At 37.8% G+C, this 25,634-nt stretch overlaps 3 protein-coding genes across 3 annotated transcripts in view; 1 reads left to right on the top strand and 2 right to left on the bottom strand.

Annotated features, from left to right (window-relative positions):
* Positions 1–658: 658 nt before the first annotated feature.
* On the bottom strand, positions 659–8,954 carry LOC117296635. The gene is made up of 8 exons (XM_033779657.1): positions 8,658–8,954; positions 8,325–8,379; positions 6,993–7,318; positions 6,781–6,875; positions 2,176–2,446; positions 1,931–1,988; positions 903–1,234; positions 659–799 (listed from the first exon to the last, which is right to left on the bottom strand). The coding sequence occupies exons 1-8, from the start codon at positions 8,952–8,954 to the stop codon at positions 659–661; spliced, it is 1,575 nt and encodes a 524-aa protein (XP_033635548.1).
* Positions 8,955–12,384: 3,430 nt separating this feature from the next.
* On the bottom strand, positions 12,385–14,433 carry LOC117296634 (the record flags this gene model as incomplete). The annotated part of the gene is made up of 3 exons (XM_033779656.1): positions 14,101–14,433; positions 13,021–13,075; positions 12,385–12,458 (listed from the first exon to the last, which is right to left on the bottom strand). Coding segments are annotated over exons 1-3 (462 nt in total), but the record flags the coding sequence as incomplete, so codon positions are not given.
* Positions 14,434–22,067: 7,634 nt separating this feature from the next.
* The window catches only part of LOC117296599 (trafficking protein particle complex subunit 10-like), a 31,533-nt gene continuing 27,966 nt past the window's right edge, over positions 22,068–25,634 (top strand). The window contains exon 1 of the mRNA XM_033779618.1: positions 22,068–22,216. Coding sequence (XP_033635509.1) covers positions 22,180–22,216 — 37 coding nt within the window. The 5' untranslated portion in view covers positions 22,068–22,179. The remainder of the gene's footprint in view (positions 22,217–25,634) is intronic.

The following is a 25,634-nucleotide window of genomic DNA, read 5'->3' as shown; positions in this document are numbered from 1 at the left end:
ATCAATAATCCGTTATAGTCCATGTTTAAAACCTTTCTTCGACGTGAAACCTCGAATTTATCTATTTTAGGTATAACGCCTACGTTAAGAAAGTAACCTGTGTCTTTTAAAAATTATAACAGAGGGTTGATACATAATCTTGCCCGATTTACCTTAATCATCACTGTTTATCTTATTTAGTCCGATTTACCACGCATAACTCGTCTCTTTATTTACAGTATTTAAGAACTTTGACAATTATTTTTCCAAGCACGAACAGAAGGTACGATTTCCTCGAACTCATGTGAGCCACAATAAAGTGCGCCACCAAGAGTGTTCTGAGGGGAGTCCATAATTCGTAGTGAACGGTGTGCGACGTACAATGCTCCCGTACGGAGTTTGGTCGCTTCAATAAAAAGCTTCTACGTTCGAAAACTCGAGTTAATTTATGTCTGGTCTATCACAAAGCTTATTAAATGTTGTGGGTGTAAGAACCCCATGATAATAAAACTCTGTTTGTAAAAATGTGTTTGTTAAATTTATCAAGACAAGTAGTTTGATATTGAGGTCAAGGATCGAAATTGTTGTAATACGTCACAGAATGGTCATTAATGTCCTGCGCCTTTCCCCCCTTGCCACAATAGTGTAGGTTGGTTATTTACTAGACGTAGTGCATAATTTAATTACAGCCAATCAGCTCAAAACGCAGAGCGATGGCATTATTCCATGCAACGGGCACGATGCGAATCTTGACCGCCAAGACGGGCTCGAAGAAGCGCCTCTCCACGATGCTGTTCTGATCGGTGTTGCCATTGAATATCTATATGGGGATAAAAAAAACATATTATTATCAATTGCATCAGGAGGGTGTATGTACCATCTGAAAAAGATGTGAAATCAAAGGAGGATACTTATTAGCATACCTGAGTTTGACCAAATTGGTCTTTCACGTAAACAAGACAAGCCGGTGAGGGCGGTTCAAACTGCACTTTGTACTCTGTCACCAAAGTCGGATATCCACCATAACGCCCCTGTGTGAGTACCCCAGTGACGTAGGTCGGGTTGCCTAAATCCACCTGTATCCACTGGTTGGTATCTTTTACCCTAGCATGCCACGCCCCTATGGTTTTATCGTCAGGCGGTATCTTATTAAGACGGCCAGCAGCCGGCGTGCTGACATAATACCCGTCATTCCAGTTACTTGATGCGGAGAGGCTCTCATCGGGAATCGAACCATCTTCAAGACCGAGTTTCTCTGAACCGTTAAAAAAAAAAGAACGAGATATATTTATTGTACACATAATGCCTAAGATTGCAGAAAGGACTCAACAGGGAATACTCAAAAAATATTCAAAATTTCTTGTCATCATAAAAATGTTGGAAATTTGCTTTCATCTGTATACGGCGAGTTGTAGACAAAACAAGTAAAGCCTGAAACAATAAACAAGAAGAATACAAATAAAAATAAAAATGTTCAGAAGTCTTAAAGTTTGCGGTCATAGTTATTATACAGACCATGAAGTACACATTGAAATGCAATATACAGAAAATGGCCATACTCTTAAAATAGTTGTTATTAAATTGCACTTGAAAAATGATTGAAGAATACAACTTTCTTAAAAAGTGAAGGATTTGGTCTGAATTGATTAGTACTTTTGTTCAAATTTAAGTTTTCTATCGATAAATTTACACAAATACTCGACTTCTTTTACAACCTCAACGGATTTTTGTTATTGATATCTACGGTGAAATATATGTTCAACGAAAATCAAATACATATTCTTTTTCTTTTATTATTTTCAGTAAGAATTAGATTGTTATTACACAAGACAAGAATATTTTGTTATGCCTATTTCGTTTCTATAGCCAACTTCATCGTTGTTGTGCAATCACCCCTGTCTATAATTAAATGCTCCAGAGAAATAAATTCAGCGATTAAGTGATTACTCACCAGAAACAAAACCGGCCTGCAAGGGAGCGCACTTTCCATTGCCAGAAACAGAATTAATCTGTAGAGTAAAGTGATAACGAACACGAGTGTAATTGATATGATATATTTCATCGTTTCATTAAAGTAAGAACAGTAAATTTTCGTTCTAACAAAGGAAAATGCTTTGATTATCTCGGTCATGAAATAAACTAGACAGAAAACGAGTGGTTAAAAAACGCAAACAAAACTGTTAAACGTAAATGTACCTGACAAGTCTTTGGTTTTGCAGTTGCGTCGTAGTACGAAAAATACGGCATTCCTTGAAAGTTGTCACAGCTGACGTGCTCAGCACTGGCGTTGTTCATCTGACAGACTTGATCGATGTGATCGTAGTTGAAAGAGAAACATCCGTGATGGCTGAGACACCGAACTGAACATCTGACGGCAGAAATACCCGAGATATTCATGAAGGACCGGCCTAGCAGGGCGTTGTGCTCTACCGGCTGGTACCAGACACCTCGGTAAAGACCACTCACACTATAAGACGCCGAAACCTCAAGAAACATCTCAAGCAAGAGGAAAATCAAACCACTCAAGACGGCCATTTTCTCACTCTGGTGAAACGGTGAGTTTGTGCGCACACACTTAAACAATAGTCACTTTCACTCAGTGAGTTCGGGGGGAAGTATGCATAAATTGACTGCAAGGTTACCCGTTGCCATGGTAATGGTATACACCATTCACGTTTGTCGCCTTGCTTTACAAAAAGCAATTGAGTACAATAATAATAAGACATTTGTAAAGCGCCTAATGCAAAAGCCTCTAAGCGCATTAAAGAAACAATAAAATAAACAATTAGAGAAAGATAGGCAAATTACAAAAAAAGAAGCTTTAAACAAATGAGTTTTGTAAACATTGTAAAGTATTAGCTTGGCGAATATGCACAGGAAGACTATTCCAAAGAAATGGTGCGGCGTAAGAAAAAGATCTGTGGCCATAAAAAATGGAAGAAGCTCTAGTAGCAGAAAGCAATGACTGTTGAGATGATCGTAAAGTCCGAGTAGGGGAATAATGATGAACAAGTTCAGATAAATAAGCAGGAGATTGACACGTTTGAGCCTTGAAAGTTAACAGAAGAATTTTGTAAACTGTTCGAAACTTAACTGGGAGCCAATGCAATTGCATTAGTACAGGTGTAATATGGTGAGAACGAGGCAGACAAGAAACGAGGCGAGCAGCAGTGTTCTGTACACGTTGAATTTTAGCAAGATCTTTATCGGTGAGTCCATACAGAAGTGAATTGCAGGAATCAAGTCTAGTAGTGACGAAGGCATGAACAAGACGAAGAGTAGTTGCTTCATCCAGGTAGCGGCGAATTTGTGATATTTTCCTTGTAGCCATGACAAGGGCATGATAGCATTAACAAGGACACCAACTAAGCATTAGTTTGGACAGACACATTTTATTATTACAAAATCCTAGCCTGACCCTGATTTGAGGCAGCAGATATAATACCGTAATTATTACATAGATCCACAATTACTATTCTAACTTGAAAACAACAACCATAAAGCACAGTCTGGTTTTAACCAGGCTCTTGAATGTCTAACACTGAACTTGGTCAGACCTTGCCCATCATCCTTTACCCTAAAGGCTTGCACCACAACCTGTTAGATTATTAAACAAAACTTAAATTGTTTGTACCCATTGGTACAAAGATGTTTTACCCTGTTTTGACATCGAAAAAGGAGCCTCAGATTTTACTGCAGACTCCAAATCGACACCACATAGAAAAGGTAAGGTTGTTGCCCACTAAATTAAATTGCGGCACGGTTCGACAGAGAAAATATTGAGGTGTTTAAATTGAAATTAGGCTTGGTTCACTTGAAACGAGCAATAGTTCCAGTACCATTTTATAAACTCCAGGCGAGAATTAATTAATTATTGCAGCTCGGTTCGCAAGAGAAACTATCGAAGTGTGTAATTCGGTTCAGATTCTACGCAATGGGTGGAACTATAGTATGCCTTTAAAGGCAGTGGACACTATTGGTAATTACTCAAAATAATCATTAGCATAAAACCTTACTTGGTATAAAACGAGTAATGGGGAGAGGTTGATAGTATAATCTTCTTTGAGAAACGGCTCCCTCTGAAGTGACGTAGTTTTCGTGAAAGAATTAATTTTCCGTGAATTTGATTTCGAGACCTCAGATTTAGAATTTGAGGTCTTGAAATCAAGCATCTCAAAGCACACAACTTCGTGTGAAAAGTGTGTTTTTCCTTCCATTATTATCTCAACTTCGATGACCGATTGAGCTCAACTTTCCACAGGTTTATTATTGTATGCTGATGTTGAGATACACCAAGTGAGAAGACTGGTCTTTGACAATATACCGATAGTCATTATCAGGGGTGTCTCTTACAGATTGACTTCAATATCCCAACAATTTGGTTGGTAATGAACAACAGTATGTTCACTGTTATCATCAATTGTCTTTTTAATAAGGTATTTCGTGAAAAACCTAAGAAGTTCCTGTTAGAGAGTGATCAACAATATACTGCGCCACCATGTGTGTGCCGAAACAGGGACTTGTTTATTCTATTAAGTACAGCTGCCAATCATTGATGTAAGATAGGCTAGTATAAGCCACCAGTTGATTCAAAAATAAAAACAAATACATGCTCTCAATATTTATGGAGCACCGATTGTCTTTACTCCTGATTAATAGCTGAAAATGTTTTTCTTAGAGAACTGCAAAATATCAGCCTAATTGAAAAACTATTAATCCACATCTTTTACAATCACACTGAGTATTCATTTTGGTTTTCCTCTTATAACGATGTGTGTTAGCATTGTATAACTTTCCTGAGTTCTGTTAACAAAATCACAAGCACATTACTCTTACGCATCATATTGAGCTCAATTTTAACAGTAACGGTATTCAAAGCATAGATTACGCCCTACTATACGTTTTTGTGCACAAAACAGGGACACTTTACAAGAGCATCATGAGTTTACAGCTCTCGAGTTAACGTTTAAATATTTCACTGTGAGAGATGCATGACTGAGAAACGAGAGTTCTTACTTGATTATACTGTTGCTGGAGGTCTTTAGAATTGCTGATTTTGTTGGATTTGGTCAACAACAACGACAATGTCAACTGTGAATATGAACTCTACATTCACAGACTCTGTTGGTCTGTCCCCAGTCCTCATCGCACTCCGTACTTGTTTCATCGCCATCATTGCACTGCTGATTATATCTGGGAATATTATTTCAATTACGGTGACACGCCGTGTAACCAACTTAGCTGACAGCACCAAGGTTCTGATGACGTCACTGGCTGTATCCGACCTCATGATAGGTATTTTCACATCACTCATTGTTGTAGCATCTGCTCTGGACAGCTGGCCTGGTGGTGATATTGGCTGCGAAGTGTTCGTCATTTATACTCTAACATGTTTTGGAATGTCCGTACTTTCGATTACTTGTCTTAACATTGAACGGTTTCTAGCTGTAACCCGACCCTACAAGTTTCCTGTGTGGTGTACCACATATCGGGTAAAACTGGTCGTGCTTGTTTTGGCGTTACTCAGTTTATGTTTCAGTTTATCTACTAAAATTGCATCTGGAAGGTATGCAGAGTTTAATCATGTACTGCAAGTATGCGAATATATGAACGCCCCAACATATCCCCAGGTGTTAACTCTACTTTTTGGAGATATATTTCTAACAATATTGATGTCATGTATTTACTATCGATTGATTAAAATTAGGCGCCAACATGAACAGCGACTGAATCAAAATGGCAACAATGAGGCAAACAATAATCATGACAACAAAGCTCTCAAGACATTCATTGATGTTACTTTTACATACGCTGTCTGTTACACACCATTTTTAACAGTGAAAATGGTGAAGTCTTTACCGGGAAAGTCTATTCCAGGTTGGCTGCAGTTTCTTACAGTGTGGCTACTAATCAGCAATAGTATGTTCAATGTCATCATCTACTGTCTCTTCAATAAGGCATTTCGTCAAAAAGCTAAGAAAATCCTCTCAGAAAGATTTCCATGTTGCAACAGATTGGTTGCCCCAATTGAAATCACACCATAATTCAATAGTTAATCGTGATGTTGATTAAAGTACACTAAGAAACAAAACAAACTTTTAGCCAATATGAGACTTTTGGGACGCTTGGTGGCAGCAGACATACCAGGTAAAATCCATTGTTCTCGGTAATGTGCACAGGCTCAGAAATACGTAAAAAATTTAAATTTACCTGGTAAGTCTGCTGCCACCTAGCGTTCCAAAGATATGTTTAATGGTATAAGCCACTTCGGAATGTCAGCGGCGCACGTTTGTTACTGCTGACAACGGGGTTTGTCTATCTCCCGTAACCTTTTGACAATACCCGCTGGTATTGTCAAAAGGTTATTGGAGATAGACAACATTGCGTTGTCAGCAGTAACAGACATGCGCAGCTGGAACTCCGAAGTGACTTATTAAACTACTGTACTGATGAAAATTGGGCACTGAGATCGAGGTTGTTGTAATACGTCACAGAATGGCCATTTACTCCGGAATTTCGATTTGATGATTTTTGTTGGTAATTAGATTAGATAAGATTAGATTTATTTATTGTCCATGTTAAAAAACATAGAAACTTGACATCCACTGGCCAAATACAAGCATACACAATCAGTATCAAAACTTCATAAATTACAAAATAAGTGAACCTAAATAATGAACGTAATTGAATTGGATTAAGTTGAAATTTTTCTCCAAATTTTTAAAAGTGAGGATATTTCGTTTACTACATGTAACTTATTTACAGCCAAGCAACTCAAAACGCAGACAGTTGAAGTCATACCACTTAACGGGCACGATGCGAATCTTGACCGCCAAGACGGGCTTGAAGAAGCGCCCCTCCACGATGCTGTTTTTATCGGTGTTGCCATTGAATATCTTGAAAGGGAATAAAATAGAATTTTGTAAATTGAAGGCGTAAAAACGAATTTTTATTCCATCTGATTTTTTTGTGTGAAATCAGAGGAGGCTATTAATAATATCAGCATACTATACCTGAGTTTGACAAAGTTTGTCTTTCACGTCAACAAGACCTGCCGGTGAGGGCGGTTCGAACTGCACTTTGTACGTTGTCACCCACTGGGCAAATTTACCATAACGCCCCTGTGTGAGTACCCCAGTGACGTAGGTCGGGTTGCCTAAATCCACCTGTATCCACTGGTTGGTATCCGCTACACTGGGGCACCATGCTCCTATGTAACTACCAGTCGGTATCTTGTTGAGACGGCCACCCGCCGCTATGCTGAAGAAATTTAGCTCCCAGTTACTTGATGCGGAGAGGCTCTCATCAGGGATTGAACCATCTTCAAGACCGAGTTTCTCTGGATAAGGGAGTAAATAAAGATACAAGATTTAATAATAAAATAGATCCTTCCTTGCCGCAAAATTTACCTTACAGAAACTTCCAAACAATATTGTCACCATAATTCCAAATTTAAAATATTAATTATCACGATAAAAACATCATCGTGAAGATCACAGATTTACATAAAATTTACACGATGTAAAGATGAGGATAATAGAAAATGTCCCTTAAAATATTTCTGTCTGAAACGTCTTTTGACAAGAAATAAATAGAACTAATATCCCATTTGAAATTTGTCGATCAATGGGCGTTTTATTTTTATTTTGTTGCATCGATGTCATGCAAAATGTGTAAGCAGTTTTTCATTTGGCCGATCGACCCTAAACTTCAACAAGTTTTCAGTATATGTATTTGGCAGATACACTGCCAACAACTGTGTTGTTAGCAAAACACGATTCTGTAATGTTCCTTTTAATAGTGTTAGATGTTTTACAAAATCAAACACAATTTCTTTAGTTTTTTATATTCATATATTCTTCTTCAAACCAAACAAGAAAATAAGTGAGTTCATTTTTATTCATCATCATATTTTATGTGATAAGCGCTGTCATTTAAAATTAGTAAATCAAAATGGAATTAAAACGAAAGCTATTCTGATCAGCAGCGTGTGGGTTCGAATCCCCATTCGTGACACTTGTGTCCTTAAGCAAGACACTTAACCGTTGCTTCGTCCTTCGGATGGGACGTAAATCCGTTGGTCCCATTTTGTTAAAAGAACCCAGTGCACTTATCAAAAAGAGAAGGGGTTTGCCCCGGTGTTCCTGGCTGTGGCTGCTGTATGCGCCCTAGCACCTGCTTGTAAACCTTTTTAAGGTGCTACATAATTGGGTCTCAGAATTCATCACTTCAATAACCCATCTTTCTGACAGTTTGTATATATAGCGCCTTGAGTACCTTGTTTGGTAGATACGTGTGCTATAATTATAAGACTTCGATATTATTATTAATTTTTGATTACTCACCAAAACCCCAACATGCCTTCAAAGGGGCGCTCTTTACATTGCTAGACGCATTATTCTGTAGAGAGAAAAAGGTAGACACAAACACAATGGGAAACTTTGGAACGCTAGGGTGTTTTTTCTTTCATTATTATCTCCCAACTTCGACGACCAATTAAGCTTTCATAAGTTTGTTGATTTATGCATAATGTTGAGATACACCAAGTGAGAAGATTGGTCTTTGAAAATTTATATCAATAGTGTCCAGTGTCTTTTAACAAAGAAAAATGATTTGAACATCATGTCGGTCATGAAATAAAGTGACAAAAACACCAAATGAATGAATTTTACAAGTACCTGACAAGACATTGGTTTTGCAGTTGCATCGTAGTGCGACACATTCAGCATTCCTTGAAGGTTTTCACAGACGTGCTCAGCACTGGCGTTGTTCATCTGACAGACTTGATTGGTGTGATCGTAGTTGAAAGAAAAACATTCATGATGACTGAGACACCGAACTGAACATCTGACGGCAGAGATGCCCGAGATATTCATGAAGGACCGGCCTAGCAGGGCGTAGTGCTCTACCGGCTGGTACCAGACCCCTCGGTAAAGACCACTCACTCTATAAGACGCCGATACCTCAAGAAACATCTCAAGCAAGAAGAAAATCAAACTACTCAAGGCGGCCATTTTCTAATACTATGGCTTAAAATGGTGAGCTACCGAACCCCGAAACAATAATCTACTCCTAATTACTAGGCCAGTGGAAAATCGTTGCTTTAATTAAACTGCAAGGCATTCGGAAGCCCGTTGCCATGACAACGGCAAAAAATCCTTCAATCCAGTCACTTTACATAAAAAAATCAATAACCATGCAGATTGATAAACGCTCTAGCTGGCAAAAAAGAAAGAAAACAAAAAAAGATCTAAATTGCATTATAACTTAAGACACATTTTTTTTTCTTTTATCCATAATCAAAAACAAAGCTGCCTTGCAAGATCTGAATTTAAGGGCCCTGGACACGTTTGATTTGTCAAAGACCATTATTCCCACTTAGTGTATCCCAACATATGCATTAAAAAAAATGTGAAAAATTTGGCTCAAATTTTTATCGATTTTGCAAGAAAAACAAAACAACCTTGTTCCATTACTCTGTTTGCTTTCAGATGCATAATAAAAGGACTCGCTGAAGTCTTTCATTATTTGAGTGAGAATTTAACTCTTTCTCAAAACTAAGTTACTTCAAAGAGAGCCAATTCTCACATTGTTTTATACTTTCAACAGGTCTTCATTGCTCGTTACCAATAAGTTGTCACGCTAACAACTGTTGTTAGTAATTACCAACAGTGTCCAGTGCCTTTAATACACACTATAATCGTTTTTCTACGATCCTTACTTAAAAATAAGGCAACCTTACGAGAACTAGTTTTCAGTATAATTGCATAACCTTGATGGTGTGAAATGCGCAAACGTTTCATAATACTATGCGAGAACCACATAATTAAATTACTCAACGGTTGGGCAGAGACACAACTGAAGTATTATAATTTGGCCAAGATGCTACAAAATGCGAGGAATTTGGTATAGTCGCCTCGCACTCAAATGTAATTATGCATCTACTTCGGGCCTAAATCTTTTTAGAAACAAACATCGCAAAAAGTCTGCAAGGGCACCTGCCCAATGACAACAAAAGCCCTCTTGTAGATTAACCTCCATCAATAGCCTACCATCGAATTGGGGCTCGTGATAGCAAATATTATTGTGGGGTCGTTTTTGTGGCATATGGCCTAATGCAGAGGAAGAACCGCGATCTCCGGGGAGACTAATCTTCCAATGTACTCAGGGTACAGCAGGCGCTGACGACCTTGTTTGCGCCGGCCATGCGATGGCGAGTAAAGAGCGTAGATGTTGAGTGGCTCGTTGGTGGGTTTCCGCAGGATGTGTCCGACCCATCCGAGTTGTCGTTTTTGGATGGTCTGAGTTAATGCACTTTGGTGGCTGAGGTTGTACAACGTGGTGTTAGTAACCCTGTCGAGACGTTTTATTCTCAGTACGATTCGGAGGCAGTTTGTGTGATAGCTATTGAGATATGTAGTGAGCTGCTTGGTCAGGATCCATGTCTCACAGCCATAAAAATTATAGGAGTATAGGAAGGCAGGCTGTCTTGAAGATGTTGAGTTTTAGCTCTTGATTCACGGATAAAGACTTCCAAATCCTTCCCAGTTTCCAGAAAGCACCACATGCTACAACTTAACTACTGAGAGTATTAAAGACAGTGGACACTATTGGTTGTTGTCAAAGACTAGCCTTCACTGTTGGTGTATATCAACATATGCATAAAATAGCAAACGTGTGAAAATTTGAGCTCAATCTGTCACCGAACTTGCGAGATAATAATGAAGGAAAAAAAACACGAAGTTGTGTACGTTTAGATGGTTGATTTCGAAACCTCAAGTTCTAAATCTGAGGTCTCGAAATCAAATTCGTGGAAAATTACTTCTTTCTCAAAAACTATGGCACTTCAGAGGGAACCGTTTCTCACAATGTTTTATTCCATCAACCTCTCCCCATTACTCGTCAGTAAGAAAGGTTTCATGCTAGTAATTATTTAGAGTATTTACCAATAGTGTCCACTGCCTTTAAAATGGGTTGTTTGTACCTAAAGTTGCTGGCAGTGTAAACACTTTATGTAATCCGCCATAATACATAAACTGACAAACCTGTTGAAGGTTAAGATTGATCGGCCATCTGGGCCGCGAGAGAATAGTGACAGATTTTACATTTTGCATGACATCGATTAACAAATCAAAAGAAATGCTCACTGAGCCATAAACTACAAACGGGAAATGAGTTTATTTATTTCTCATCAAGTTTAAGACGTGTAAGATGTAATATGTTTTCCACTACCTTCAAAAGACCGTGTAAGTTTTATGTTAATCTGTGATCTAAGACCATTTTCCCCCCAATTCTGTAATGTTCTTTTAAGTTGTAAAACATGTTTTTGTATAAATAAATTGCAACATTAGTTGTCGCTTCGATCTACAATTTTAAAGGACTGATTCTAAAATTAAAAAAACCTAAAACACAATTTAACGAGGATGGGCATTCATAGATTTGTAGCTCTACTAACAAACAAATTAGTTACCATCTTTATAATTAATTTGTACAGGCAAATGCAATAATATTAAGAACTTCTTTTAAAGGACACATTCAGTCGTTTGCAAATTGGTTGTAACTTTTTTTTCTTTTTCTTTTTTTAACAGCGCTGAGTAAAATATTTACTATAGCTACTTCTGATTGATGGCGCCCTCTTTTGAAACATCCTCCTTTAGCCCACAATAATTTATCATATAGATATATTCTGTCCCCATATAATGTATTGGGGAAAGAATGTCCGGCGGACAGAATTCCCTTGGACACCGGTACGATTGCACATTGAAGAATAAACTGATTTTTTTTTAACTATAGGGATCAAGGTTGTGGTCTGTTAGGAATAAACCTAAATTTTGATGTTATGATTTTCGTGGATATTTATTTTACAATTAACCAATTTGAATAAATATTAAACCGCTTTTCTACAGCCAAGCAGCTCAAAACGCAGAGCGAGGTAATATTCCCACTCAACGGGCACGATGCGAATCTTGACCGCCCAGACGGGCTTAAAGAAGCGCCTCTCGACGATGCTGTTTCTGTCGGTGTTGCCATTGAATATCTAGAAGGAGGATAAATAACATCTTATTATTAGTTGTTTATCAGGGGTTTTCATTCTAAAAAGGGTGAAATCAAAGGAGGCTCTTTAATATATAAACATACCTGAGTTTGACCAAGTTGGTCCTTCACATCAACAAGGCCTGCCGGTGAGGGCGGTTCGAACTGCACCTTGTACTTTGTCACCCACTGAGCAGCTCCACCGTTACGCCCCTGTGTGAGTACCCCAGTGACGTAGGTCGGGTTGCCAAAATCCACCTGTATCCACTGGTTGGTATCCGCTACCCTAGGGTGCCATGCCCCTATGGTATCAGCGTCAGGCGGTAGCTTGTTGAGACGGCCACCAGCCGGCGTGCTCGTACGTGTATAAGTGTCATAGGGTTCCCAGTTGCTTGAAGCGGAGAGGCTCTCATCGGGGATCGAACCATCCTCAAGACCGAGTTTCTCTGGATCGGGAATAGAAAGATACCAGATTTATGTACACATAATGCCCATATAGTGGTTTTGAGTTTCATTAAAGGCAGTGGACACTATTGGTAATCACTCAAAATAATTATTAGCATAAAACCCTCCCTCTGAAATGCCACAGTTTTCGAGAAAGAAGTAATTTTCAACGAATTTGATTTCGGGACCACAGATTTAGAACTTGAGGTCTCGAAATCAACCATCTAAACACACACAACTTCGTGTGACAGGGGTGTTTTTTCTTTCATTATTATCTTGCAAGTTTGATGACCGATTGAGCTCAAATTTTCACAAGTCTTTTATTTTATGCATATGTTGAGATACACCAACTGTGAAGGCTCGTCTTTGACAATGACCAACAGTGTATACTGCCTTTAAAGGTGGCTTTGATACAATTTTTGTTACTTGAACTGGGTCATGATGTCTTAATCTTCAACAGATTCTTGCATGTTCTTAAAGGCACTGATGGGACACATTTTGGTTATGTCCAGTGTCTTAAAACGCTCCAACGGAATTAAAACAAATAATTAACTGATTACTCACCAAAACCCACAGAGACCTTCGCAGGAGCGCACTTTTCATTGCCAGAAATAATACTCTGTAAAACAAGGTAGGAACGAACACATTTTGAAATTTATACAATTAATCCACAGTAAATTCCAGACATCAGTTTTGTTGCACGCAATATTACTGTATTTTTTGTAAAAAATTGTAAACATTTACATTATGTTATGCTTGTCTGGGCTGTATGTATTCATCGATCAGAGATTTTGAAATTCTGACACATTTAAGGTATTTGAATTTGTTGAGGATGCTGTGATGAGAACACAGATCATGGAAATGGTGTATTCACACAATCATCATGAAGTGATGGGAAAATCCTTCTTGAAAGCCAGTAGAGAAAATAAACAAAATATCAAAAAATATGTATTTTAACCAGTGATTACAAGCGGGGGCAAAGATTAAGTTTGGGGGACCAAAAAAGTGCAAGATTATTATTAATTAATATGTTAACTGATAGTTGATACACACCAATGCAGTTCTAAAACAGTCTACATAGTCAGTATGTAACAAAAGATGATCTCAGCAAAAACAATCTGAATGTCTTATCTGAATGCCTCGACCAAAATGTTTCATTAATGTTTTGTGTATTTCAGCAGTAGAAGAAACAAAGGATATTTTACATTTTAACAAAGAATGGCGGCCATCTTGAAATAAAAAATAAAAAGCCCCTCCTCCTGCCTTTTTTTTAGAAACCCGGACGCTAAACATGTTTCTTTTTTTACTTGGCCTTATTGTGACAAGTGCATGGAGGAAGAAAATACAAGTGTAAGCCATTAAAAAAATTCAAAATCAAAATACAGGATTGAAATTGTGGGTGTATAATAATCACATTTTAGTTATGAAACGGATAATTATTTAAAATAGGCCTACCTCTCAATTCCACCGCTTGCTTCAAAGGAGAAGAAAATAATGGTCTAAGTAACCTTTTTCGCTGCCAAAAAAGTTCCAGGTGAAAACTAGCTTATCCTTTCAACATGTCCGTCATGAAATAAATTGATAGAAAACGACAAAAAGAAAACAATGTGAAAACACACATGAACGAATTCAATTTACAAGTACCTGGCAAGTTGGTTTTGCAGTTGCGTCGTAATACGACACATTCAGCATTCCTTGAAAGTTGACACAGACGTGCTCAGCACTGGCGTTGTTCATCTGACAGACTTGATTGGTGTGATCGTAGTTGAATGAGAAACATCCATGATGGCTGAGACACCGAACTGAACATCTGACGGCAGAGATGCCCGAGATATTCATGAACGACTGACCTAAAAGGGCGTGGTGCTCTACCGGCTGGTACCAGACCCCTCGGTAAAGACCACTCACACTATAAGACGCTGACACCTCAAAAAACATCTCAAGCAAGAGGAAAATCAAACTACTCAAGGCCGCCATTTTCTCACTCTGGCTTGAAATGGTGAGCTGCCGTTCCCACACATCTACTTCCCCTCAGTAAATTCCTCGAATCGTGATTCAAATTTAACTGCAGAGGAATATGTTGCCATGGTAATAAAAAACACCATTCTTTCTGGTCATCAAAAAAGTAATAACCATGCAGATTGCATCCCACTCTAAATAAGCATACACTAATTTACTTTCCCCTACTCCGTTTAGTGAAATAATAATAATAATAACAACAAATTCTTATATAGCGCATTTCACAATAAACCGTATCAATGCACATTAGTGCCCTGGTCATTGGGCCAATAAACATCCCTTTAATCTTTCTCAGCTCCCATTAGGGAGGATACAGCCCCGAGCTGCCGTGGCGCTCGGAAGGCTTTATCATTCACAATATCAACCTCCGCCCTCGCAGGTACCCATGTATATCCCTTGGTGAAGAGAAGCAAATATAGTAAAGTATCTTCCTCAAGGACATCAATTAGGCCACCGCAAGCGTATACTTTCTGCAATTGGGATGTTATTGTACTTAGACTCTAGAGAATAAAACAAAAATTGAAATTGGTTCTCTTTAGTGCACAAAACACAATGGGTCTTCTAATGTCTAATTATCAGGAAAGCAGGCTTATAATATGTGACCTATGTTTACATTCAAACCGCCCTCTGTTGACAAAACACTATAATACGTCATGTTTCGCCGGGCAAAGAGTTAGTAAGATTGCGTACACTTTCTAGGTGGCTGCCAAAACACACACAGGTTTTGCCCGGCGGTATGCGCGCGAATCATGTTATGGTTTTCGTGTGACGTCAGAGGTCACATCGTCTTATAGACAACAAAACAAGACAAATACAAACACTAGATATTCGACTCCCAAAATGAACCTTTGTTTTTTGTTAAATGTTACGTGATGCAAGGTGACGTGATTATGACGTTATTTCAATTTGCTAATTAAATACTTAATGGGAACATTGAATTATACTAGATTCGTCGCTTGATCGCACCCTACGGACGTATCTTAAGCTTATGTTTTGCCCTGCAAGGTATAATAATGCGATGGAGCGATCTGTCGGCAAAAGGGAAATTAAGTATACAGGATCAATTGTAATGTGTGCCTGTATTAAATGTTCTCACTTGTCCTCAAGATGTAAACCTAATTTGTATTGTTATAAAAATTGTGTAACCCTTCCTTAGGGTAAGGTATATGTACAGTATATTCCTTTTGGAATAAAACAAGAAATCAAAAATCAAATCCGCTTTGTGCAGTAAAGACCAGAGTTAAAAATAAAGAGAGTGTGACTTCATTCCAGATTTCAATTCCATTTCAATTTAAGGTACTTTGAGCTGATCAACTATTTTGTCATGCTCTCTGATCTGTACTTGGGGTGGGGGTGGTATTCAACTGAAAGATGCCGAGTTCTCACTGGAGGTACAAAACACACATCATGACATCTCAATAGCAGATACTCGCAACTAATTTAATCTTTACAAAAAGGCAGCAGTAGGCTCTACAAAATATAAGGGTGCATTCGATTTAGCTTTCATGTGTCTACCACGCGGTGCTCACTCGGGTGAGCCCCCGAAAAGAGCTAATTGAACAATCAATCACCCTCTCGAGGTGACGTCATGCGCATTAGGCCAGCCCCAAAGTGACCCACTCCACAAGCAGGGCACCTGGGGGCTGACCCGGGTGAGCCCCTGGAGTGGCGTCAAAGCTATTCGAACGTACCGGGGGAAGGACCGGGGTCGACCCAGGGATTCTAACCGAACGCACCCATAGAAGCACAGCACACTCACAGTAATTTACAAACAACAAACATTGCGACAATAAGCAAAATTCAATTCTCCCTCTTAAGTTGTACCTATGACCAAATGATTATTTACACAAAGCAACAAGATAAATCTTTAAAAGCCTTTTGCGTACGATCTCCGTATAATTATACATCTATACTTTTATTGTAGGGGTTTTGCTTCGATCCCCTTATACAAATAGGAACCAAATGTACTGGAATTCAGGTTAGAAATCTCCCTTTTCGCGGGGGTTATTGTGTACATGTAGCTCAGGATTCCAGACCTTTTGCCCTTTTGTTACCTTTTTGTTTTATGTTTCTCTTCGCTGTTAATTTTTTTTTTTTTTTTTAATTATTACTCTTGCAGTACTTTGAGAACATCTTCAAGATGGCTCACAAATTCACGACAAAGCTGGCAATGGACAGCTCCACTACGGAAGAGACTGAAAGAGAAAAGGCGAGGGTGTGCAACTCCAGGAATGTGCCCCACTGCTACAACTTGAGGATGAGGCCACTTGTGAAAATTTGAACTCAGGTGGTTTTTGAAATTGCGACCCAGTATAGTAACAATTATTTTCAGTAATTACCAATAGCGTCCAATGCCTTTAAGTTGATGGTTTAAATCAACATAAGTCAAGGTACACCCAAAACTAGCAGTACTCCTATGTTGTTCAAAGGAGCTCTGGTGTAGTTTTAGCGTACACCAATCTCTGCAACTGACTACACTTAAACTACACCAACTTGGCACCAAATTGGCCCTAGACATGCTAGAGTTGGGCAAGGGCAATGAAATTGATCCTAGCATTCAGTGAAGAGTTCTTTGATATAAGTAAAGATAGTTCAATGAGAAGGCTCATACAAGACTCAAAGTAAACCATTGACCTTTTGCGAGAGAAATTTTTCTGAATCTAGTGTTTTAAAATGTTTGTCAAGGGTAGTCAAATAATAGGTAGACACTTCATCCCCATTATTTTAACCACATGTTGGATGACGTATGCAAGGTCTAAATCTATTCAAACTGGCTTATGGTGAAAGCTTACAAACGCCTAGAATAACTTCAGAGTATACTTTTTGTGTGTGGTCAGTTGACCGATTGATGTGGTCTACTTTGATCAAGAAAATCTGTTGTGATGTATACACAGGCAGGCACCTAACCCTCTATGTTTCGATCCCCTTATACAAATAAGAACCAAATGTACTGGAATTCAGGTTAGAAATCTCCCTTTTCGCGGGGGGTTATTGTGTACATGTAGCTCAGGATTCCAGACCTTTTGCCCTTACCTTTTTGTTTTATATTTCTCTTCGCTATTAATTTTTTGTTGTTGAAATTATTACTCTTGCAGTACTTTGAGAACATCTTCAAGATGGCTCACAAATTCACGACAAAGCTGGCAATGGCAATGTCAGATTCGGGACACTTCACTCAAGCGAACACTTTCATAGCCCAAAGTGCCCAATCTTGAATTGCCTCGCATGCTTAAAGGCACTGGACACCTTTGGCAATTGCCAAAGACCAGGAGGCGATTTCACAAAGAGTTAGGCCTCATCTTATCTCGAGTTAGGATGAGTACTTAGGATTAATCTTAAGGTCCGCATATTACAGTTGGGACTCGTCCTAAGTCCTAAGATTAGTCTTAAGTTAGGAAGAGTTTTGTGAAATCGATGGCAGGCTTCTAACTTGGTAAATCTCAGCATATGCACAAAACAACAAACCTGTGAAAATTTGTGCACTCAATTGGTCGTTGAAGTTGCGAGATAAAACACCCTTGTCACACAAAAATGTGTACTTTCAGATGCTTCATATCGTGACCACAAAACCTAACTTCTCACACTGTTTTACACTATCAACAGCTCTCCATTGCTCTTTACCAAGTGATTTTTTATGCTCATAATTATTTTGAGTAAAATTACCAATAGTGTCCAGTGCCTCTAATGTGTATATGACAGATTGCTTGTGGATTGGGTATTTTGTGCTTTAGATGGTGTTTAAAAGGTGCTTGAATGCTAAGAAAAGAATACTACATGGTTGGAAAGATGTTTCCAGTTTAGAAAATAATGATCCACACAAATGTACCTGGAAATGGTTTGGTTCTACTTTTATCTTCTTGAACTAACACAGTCTGCCGTTTTGATGAAGCAAACTCTTGACTCCTCAAAATGGCGGACCATTTTAGTTCACAAAGTAAATAGAAAACCTCACAGTTTTGAGGCACATTAGTGTAAATAATTAAACACCACTTTTCAACCCTAAAAAAGGTTTTGATGAAATCGTTGATTGTGATTGAAATTGTTGTAAATTTTAGATGAGATGAATTTTCAATAACAAGGTTTGATAGCGAGTAGGCCTACCAAGCCTGTCATTATAATGCTGAATTACCTCACATGCCTAAAGGGACATGTTGCTTTGAGTTGCGTTTTGTTGTTGTTTTAGAAAGTGCTTTTGCTATGAAATGGATGGGGTTGGAAAGATGTTTCAAAATTAGAAAAATAACGAACCGCACAAATGTTCCTGAAAATTGTTTGGTTTCCTTATTACCCTCTTGAACTAACACTAACTGTCATTTTGTTGAAGCAGATTTGTTTTTACTCTACAAAATGTCAGACCATTTTAGTTCACAAAGTAAAAGGAAACACAGTTTTGAGGCACATCATTGTAAATAATTATACACTACTTTTCTACTGTGACTTTTAAAAAAACTATAAAAACAACTGCATGTGTTCATTAACTTGAGCCGATTTCACAAATTTTGCAAATCAATACTAGTAAGTTAAAAGTGTGATGTAACAATGTAAATAACTATGGTGATAGTGAACAATTTTCTAACAACGGATTTTATTGCTTTGTGAAATCGACGACCCTAGGTTCATGTCATAACAAAAGCTTCCATAGTCCAAAGCGCCACATCTAAAAGCATTATGTGTTTCTTAAGAAGGTTTTCCATGGAATCAATGATTGTGATTGTGATTGAAATGTGAGATGTGATGAATTTTCAACAAGGTTTGATAATGAGTACTGAGCCTGACTTGTTCATGTTGAATTATCCCACATGCCGAAAGGGATAAGTTAATATTGCATTGGATATGTTTGACTTAAAAAATGCTTGCTTTGAAATGGATATGGTTGAAAAGATGTTTCAAAATTTGAAAAATAATTATACACCTGGAAATTGTTTGGTTTTCCTTTTACCCTATTGAACTAACACGATCTGCCATTTTGTTGAAACAAATTTTGGATCCCACAAAATAGCAGACCATTTCAGTTCACTAAGTTAAATGAAAAACACAAAACACACAGTTTTGAGGCACATTAATAGAAATAGTTATACATGCTACTTTTAAAGATTGATGTCTTATCAAACGCTTTCATAGTCCCCAAAGTGCCAAATCTAAAAGCACAGTGTCTCTTAAAGAAGGTTTATGAACTCTTTGATTGTGATTGAAATTGTTGAATTTTGAGATGTGATGAATTTTCATCAGTAAGGTTTTATAACGAGTACTGAGCCCTGACTTTTGTTGAATTACATCTAGTGACTGGGCATGTTTTGCTTCAAAATGTTCTTGTTATTACGAATTATAGTTTGAAAGATGTTTCAAAATAAAAACAAATGATCAACACAATTATACCTGTAAGTATTGTGTAGTCCTTTTTACCCTCTAAACAACCTGCTATTTTGTTGAAGTATATTTGTAACCCCCACAAAATGGCGTACTAGTTTAACATATTTCACAACGTCCCTTGTCCGCTATCAAAAGCACTTTCACAAGGTTGTATGAACTTAAACTTCACATAATATTCATTAGAAGAGGAAACCATTTAAGTTCTGTTATGGGTGCCAATCTGTTTTGAAAGATAGGAGGGGGAGGGGACATGTCAACATTGTCAACATTGAAGTATTCGGGTAAGAAGCCTTTACGGCGTTGGGTCCGGGCTCGCTTGAGGACCCGGGCAAATTTTGCATTTCAGATGCTCTGTGGTGCAGTGCAATCTTAGGCCAATTTCTAGGGGGACATTTGATATAGTGCCCTCGCCCTTCAAAAGTTTGGGGTGGGGGGACACACACATTGACATTTATTCTTTTAAATGCTTAACTTTTTTTATCTACTGCCTTCCCGAACGAATATGCACGATTGTCATATATGATGAGGAATTAGTTTGGGGTTCAGCAGAAATTATTGCTTGGCAAATTTCTTTGCTAAGCACAAATATACTTGTGGGAAACCAATCGTTACATTGTAAACTCTAAGGACTTTTGGCCGGCACAGAGTTTCTGCTAAGCAATATTTATCTGTGCTTAGAACATAGTTTGTGCATGAATTTGTGCTTGCATCAGGCTTTATGAAATCGGGCCCTGCTTGAAGCCCCTTGTGCCCAAGCCGTGGTTGTAGGTGTGACACTGACTGCCACTAAGCCCGATCCACTCACACTTGGGATTAATACAAGTTTAATAATTTAAAAGCTAACTTTTGTAACATATCAAGTTAACTACTAAAATTGTTAATGCACTGTGTAACTATTATTTCTGAGCTAACAGTCTTAGTTTGATTCTCAAAAACATTTGTATCAACAATGTTAAACTAAAACATAGTAAAATACCACCCATGATTCGAACCCAGTACTTTTGGTCATGGAGTCGGGAGACCTTCCACTGGGCCACTGCTACTTCTTACTAATCACTTTATCGAGTTTAATTTTAAACCTTCGTATCAACAATTTTAAACTAAAACTTAGTAAAAGAACAACCATGATTCGAACCCAGTACCTTTGGTTATTGGGCCCGGAGCCCTTCCACAGGGCCACTGCTCAATTTACTAATCATGTGTTCGAGTTTATTTTAAACATTCGTATCAACAATTTTAAATTAAAACTTAGTAAAAGAACACCCAAGATTCGAACTCAGTACCTTCGTTTCAACAATTTTAAATTAAAACTTAGTAAAATACCACCCATGATTCGAACCCAGTACTTTTGGTCATGGAGTCGGGAGCCCTTCCACTGGGCCACTGCTCCTTCTTACTATTCATGTGTTCGAGTTTAATTTTAAACCTTCGTTTCAACAATTTTAAAGTAAAACTTAGTAAAAGAACACCCATGATTCGAACCCAGTACCCTTGGGTATGGAGTCGGGAGCCCTTCCACTGGGCTACTGCTGCTTCTTACTAATCATTTTATCGAGTTTAATTTTAAACCTTCGTATCAACCATTTTAAATTAAAACTTAGTAAAAGAACACCCATGATTCGAACCCATTACCTTTGGTTATGGGGCCCGGAGCCCTTCCACAGGGCCACTGCTCCTATTTACTAATCATGTGTCCGAGTTTATTTTAAACATTCGTATCAACAATTTTAAATTAAAACTTAGTAAAAGAACACCCATGATTCGAACCTAGTTCCTTTGGTTATGGGTCCCGGAGCCCTTCCACTGGGCCACTGTTCCTTCTTACAAATCATGAGTTCGAGTTTAACTTTAAACCTTCGTATCAACAATTTTAAATTAAAACTAAGTAAAAGAACACCCATGATTCGAACCCAGTACTATTGGGTATGGAGTCGGGAACCCTTCAACTGGGCCACTGCTCCTTCTTACTAATCATGTATTCGAGGTAATTTTAATCCTTCGTATCAAAAATTTTAAATTAAAAGAACACACACGATTCGAACCCAGTAAAACTTAGTAAAAGAACACCGACTTTGTTTCAACCCGGGGCGAGCCGGGTAGGGGGCGACTTTGCAGGGGGCGACTTTGTTGGTGGCGAGCTTGTCAGGTGGCGAGATGACCAGCATTCGTTCAAACACGAGAGGGCGTGCTACCAATTCGTTGAAGAAAGACAAATCAAGGGATCGGATATTGAAAACAGTCACAGGAGCAGGCAAGATTTGATAAAGATTAACAAAATAATCACTGTCAGCAACAAAGTCCACCCCAGCGAAAGTGCTTGAGCTGTTGCTTGTCATGGAAAAGGATTTGGAAAGGAAACCGATTGTTACGCGTGAGTATAAATCGCTTAGTAGTAGGCCTAGTGACTTTTTGTCTTACCCTTTAACAACACAGTCACAGTGACATAGTCACAGTGACACTGCACCAGTTTCGGGAAATTTCATTGCCCTGCCTGTCACCCACCCATCATCTTATACTAAAATCAATCCCACATGATGATCAACAGATAAATTGGGGTAACTTTCCGTATGGCGCCACCACTTTTTCACTCATTTTTACAAAAAGGGATATATCAATGAGGTAAATTAGATACTATATTATTTCATATCGAATGAAAAAGTGGTGGCGCCATGCGGAAACTTTTCCATAAATTGGACCAATCCACTTTGTATCCTTGGCCCAAGCATCATCGTTGCAATCCTATTTTCTTTGTTATCCGCTACTTCGTAGCGTCATACTTTATCGACCCTCATATAATATAGACATATGTTTTCGAGCCCCGACTTTGATTCCCATTTACCGCGAGATTGTGCAAGCTGCATCAGTGACAGAAGCTATGCAGTTTACTCACGGTCTGTATTTTCATCAGGCTTAATAATGCTGAGAATAAAGTTTCCTGTCGTTGGTTATGCTCAAACTGTCAAACATTGGATGGATAACTTTCCGTATGGCGCCACCACTTTTTCACTCATTTATACAAAAAGGGATATATCAATCAATCAGGTAAATTAGATACTATATTATTTCATTTCGAATGAAAAAGTGGTGGCGCCATACAGAAACTTTTCCCAAACATTTATAAAATGATTGTTTTTTGGTACAAATCACTAAGTGCATTATTATGCCAACCATCAAATGAGTCAAAGAAACATCATCCAACCTCGAAAGTTCAAAACAAAATTACTATCTGCTAAATTGAGTTTCATTCTGCTTTAGTCACTAGATGGATCATGTGAGGTGGTTACTATTTGGGATTCTATGGTGTGCAAATATGAGGAAAAAATTAAAACATTTTAAGTGAAAATGACAACAACAAAAAAGTTTGATTAACTGCATACTGTAATAAATTCCGATAAGGGTAATAAATATTAAGTCTACATTAAAGAGAAAATATCATACTATAGATTGATTTCTTATCTCCTGAAACCAAATATTACTGGTCTGAAATGGGGAAAAACGGATTGTTATGAAGTGTGTGTGCTTCAAGGGGGTTGGGGTGTTTTACATTCATGCCTTATGATATCTCTGGGTTCTAATAAAAATAGCCATAATGCCGTAACTCAAAAGGACAAAAATGTAATCAAATTTGTTGAGTAGTAATTGAATAATATTTTTTATTTATTTTGCATGCCATACTCTTTTGAATATTCAATAAAATACCAACCAATGAAAGGTGTGAAAACATATGACGTTGCTCCAATGTCGTGCATGCCGTAAGCACTGTTAATGGCGGACTGTCTCTTGCAACGTAAAACCAAAACTTTAAAAATTTCAACACACCATGAAGTGTAAGTGTTAGTGTTAAAAAATTTGATAGATGTTTTGAAAAAAAACTAAACTCATTTTTTGATTGTGAACAATTTTCCTGTTATCCTACTGAAAACACATGACACCAGGATATAATAAGTATTAGGCTCCCCCGTCTCGTGAGTAGCGAGTCTGTCAAAATGGCAGTTTTGTAAAACGTATCTGTTTGTGTGTGTGAAAAGTAGCTGTTAATAACTCACCATTTGATAACGTTAACCTTGTCCAAATTGAACAAGGATTTAGTTTTCCAGAAAAATAAAGATATAAAAATCCATAGAAAAAAAGCTGTGCAGTAAAATTGTGAAAAATTTAGTTTACCTTTGCGTTTTCGGGACCAGATATTGATGCATCTAAATTTCTGAACGTCCATTTTGTCGACTGCCACAAGAAGTATATTTTCAAGAACACTGGAGGGTGCTCAAGGTTTCTTTCGAGATAATGTAAGAAACCAAAGTACATAACGTAGAATTTTGTCAGCTTTTCAATAGTAAGCTTACTATTTTGAAATAATTCACGTAAATAAAAATGTAACTTCTGCCCAGTTTTTCGAACACATGAAGTATGGCATATATTATGTTGATTTTTCTCCTGAAAATGCTTCAAAATGACATATTTATTATTAGGTCATTACAGTTCTTTAACAGAAATCTATTTGAAAGATTAAACTCTGAGCTGGGTGTCTATGCACTTTTTGTTGTATTATAAACTATCGCAAACAAGCGCAAAGCAAATTTGTAGAGAAGGTTCTTCAAGAAAAACCATCAAAATGGGGTCGATGGTTTTAACATGTTAAACACAGCGCGGCACTGCGCAATCAAACATATAGTCTTAGTTCCAAGACCATAGGTGTTGCATGGTCACACACAATCAACAGTCTATGCACACATGGCAAAAACTGTACACGATTGTAATGAATGAACGTAGCAGGCGCTCTGTTTCTCTGATTTCCTGATCCCACCAAGACTATATGACACACCATGTCTGCGCTAATTGCCATTTCAACGGTCGTGTCCCCTGACTTAAAAATAGAGTATCAGTGAGCATTGCTGCATGAGTGTGGACAGCAGTCTGTGAAAGATTGCGCAATTTGCTGATACACAAAAAATAGACCGAATAAGAAACACCTGGCGGCGACGTCCGCCCGGGAGTTTATTGGGTTTAATTCAGAATCAGAGAGGGTTAAAATAAATTACGTTCTGATGGCCTTTTTTAGCTTTTTTCCATTGTTCGAGGTTACATACATGTTTTAAACCTAACTTTTATCAACATTTGTTTAATAAGATAGACAAACAAATTATTTTTTTTAAAAACTAAAAAAAAAACAGTTTTTCGTGCGGAATTTTACAATATTTGGCAATGCTTATGTTAACTTTCCAAAATGAAAAATGGGCTTAAAATTTGCGTCATAATAAACAGAGAAGTAAACAAAATTACTCTAATAAAATACTTGGTAACTACATGTATGTTTAAATTACCACACAAATTCCCATATATTTCTTTATTAGCATTTGTTTATTGACATAAAATGCACGTTTTCAGTTCCCATGGTAGCGGTTAATTGTGTAGCTTCTGTCTTTGAAAATGACTTGCTTGAATCTACAAGACTTGAGGTACCCGAAATGGAAAAAAAGGGATTCACGATACATGTATTTTAATTTGTTTACCTTTTTTTAATTAGGCCCTATATAATTAGGCTTTAAAAGATGTAAATAAGACACAATTATCACCTATTTTCCCATTGGTGTGAATACCGAGATCAACTTTGTCAAATTTATTATGTCTGATATGCTCTTGTGAATAAATCAGGAGCAATTTCCACACTCTTTTAATCAATGAGATATTTACAGACTCAAAACGCCCTCTGCCATGTTTAAAATGAGCATAGCTTCCCCATTATATAAGCTATTGAAATAGAATAAACACCATTGGTTTGCTCTTGCCAT

The sequence above is a fragment of the Asterias rubens genome, chromosome 11 (assembly GCF_902459465.1).
Source record: "Asterias rubens chromosome 11, eAstRub1.3, whole genome shotgun sequence".
NCBI lineage: Eukaryota > Metazoa > Echinodermata > Asteroidea > Forcipulatida > Asteriidae > Asterias > Asterias rubens.
Note: the sequence above shows the minus strand (reverse complement) of the source record. Positions and strands in the feature narration are given on the sequence as shown.

Excerpts from the sequence above, each read along its gene's own strand:
- LOC117296635 (XM_033779657.1), bottom strand. The coding sequence starts at position 8,954 with ATGTTTCTTGAGGTATCGGCGTCTTATAGAGTGAGTGGTCTTTACCGA. Across the intron at positions 1,989-2,175 it reads CAAAACCAAAGACTTGTCAG|ATTAATTCTGTTTCTGGCAA; the intron begins GTACATTTACGT and ends TTTACTCTACAG. Across the intron at positions 1,235-1,930 it reads GCAGGCCGGTTTTGTTTCTG|AGAAACTCGGTCTTGAAGAT; the intron begins GTGAGTAATCAC and ends TTAACGGTTCAG.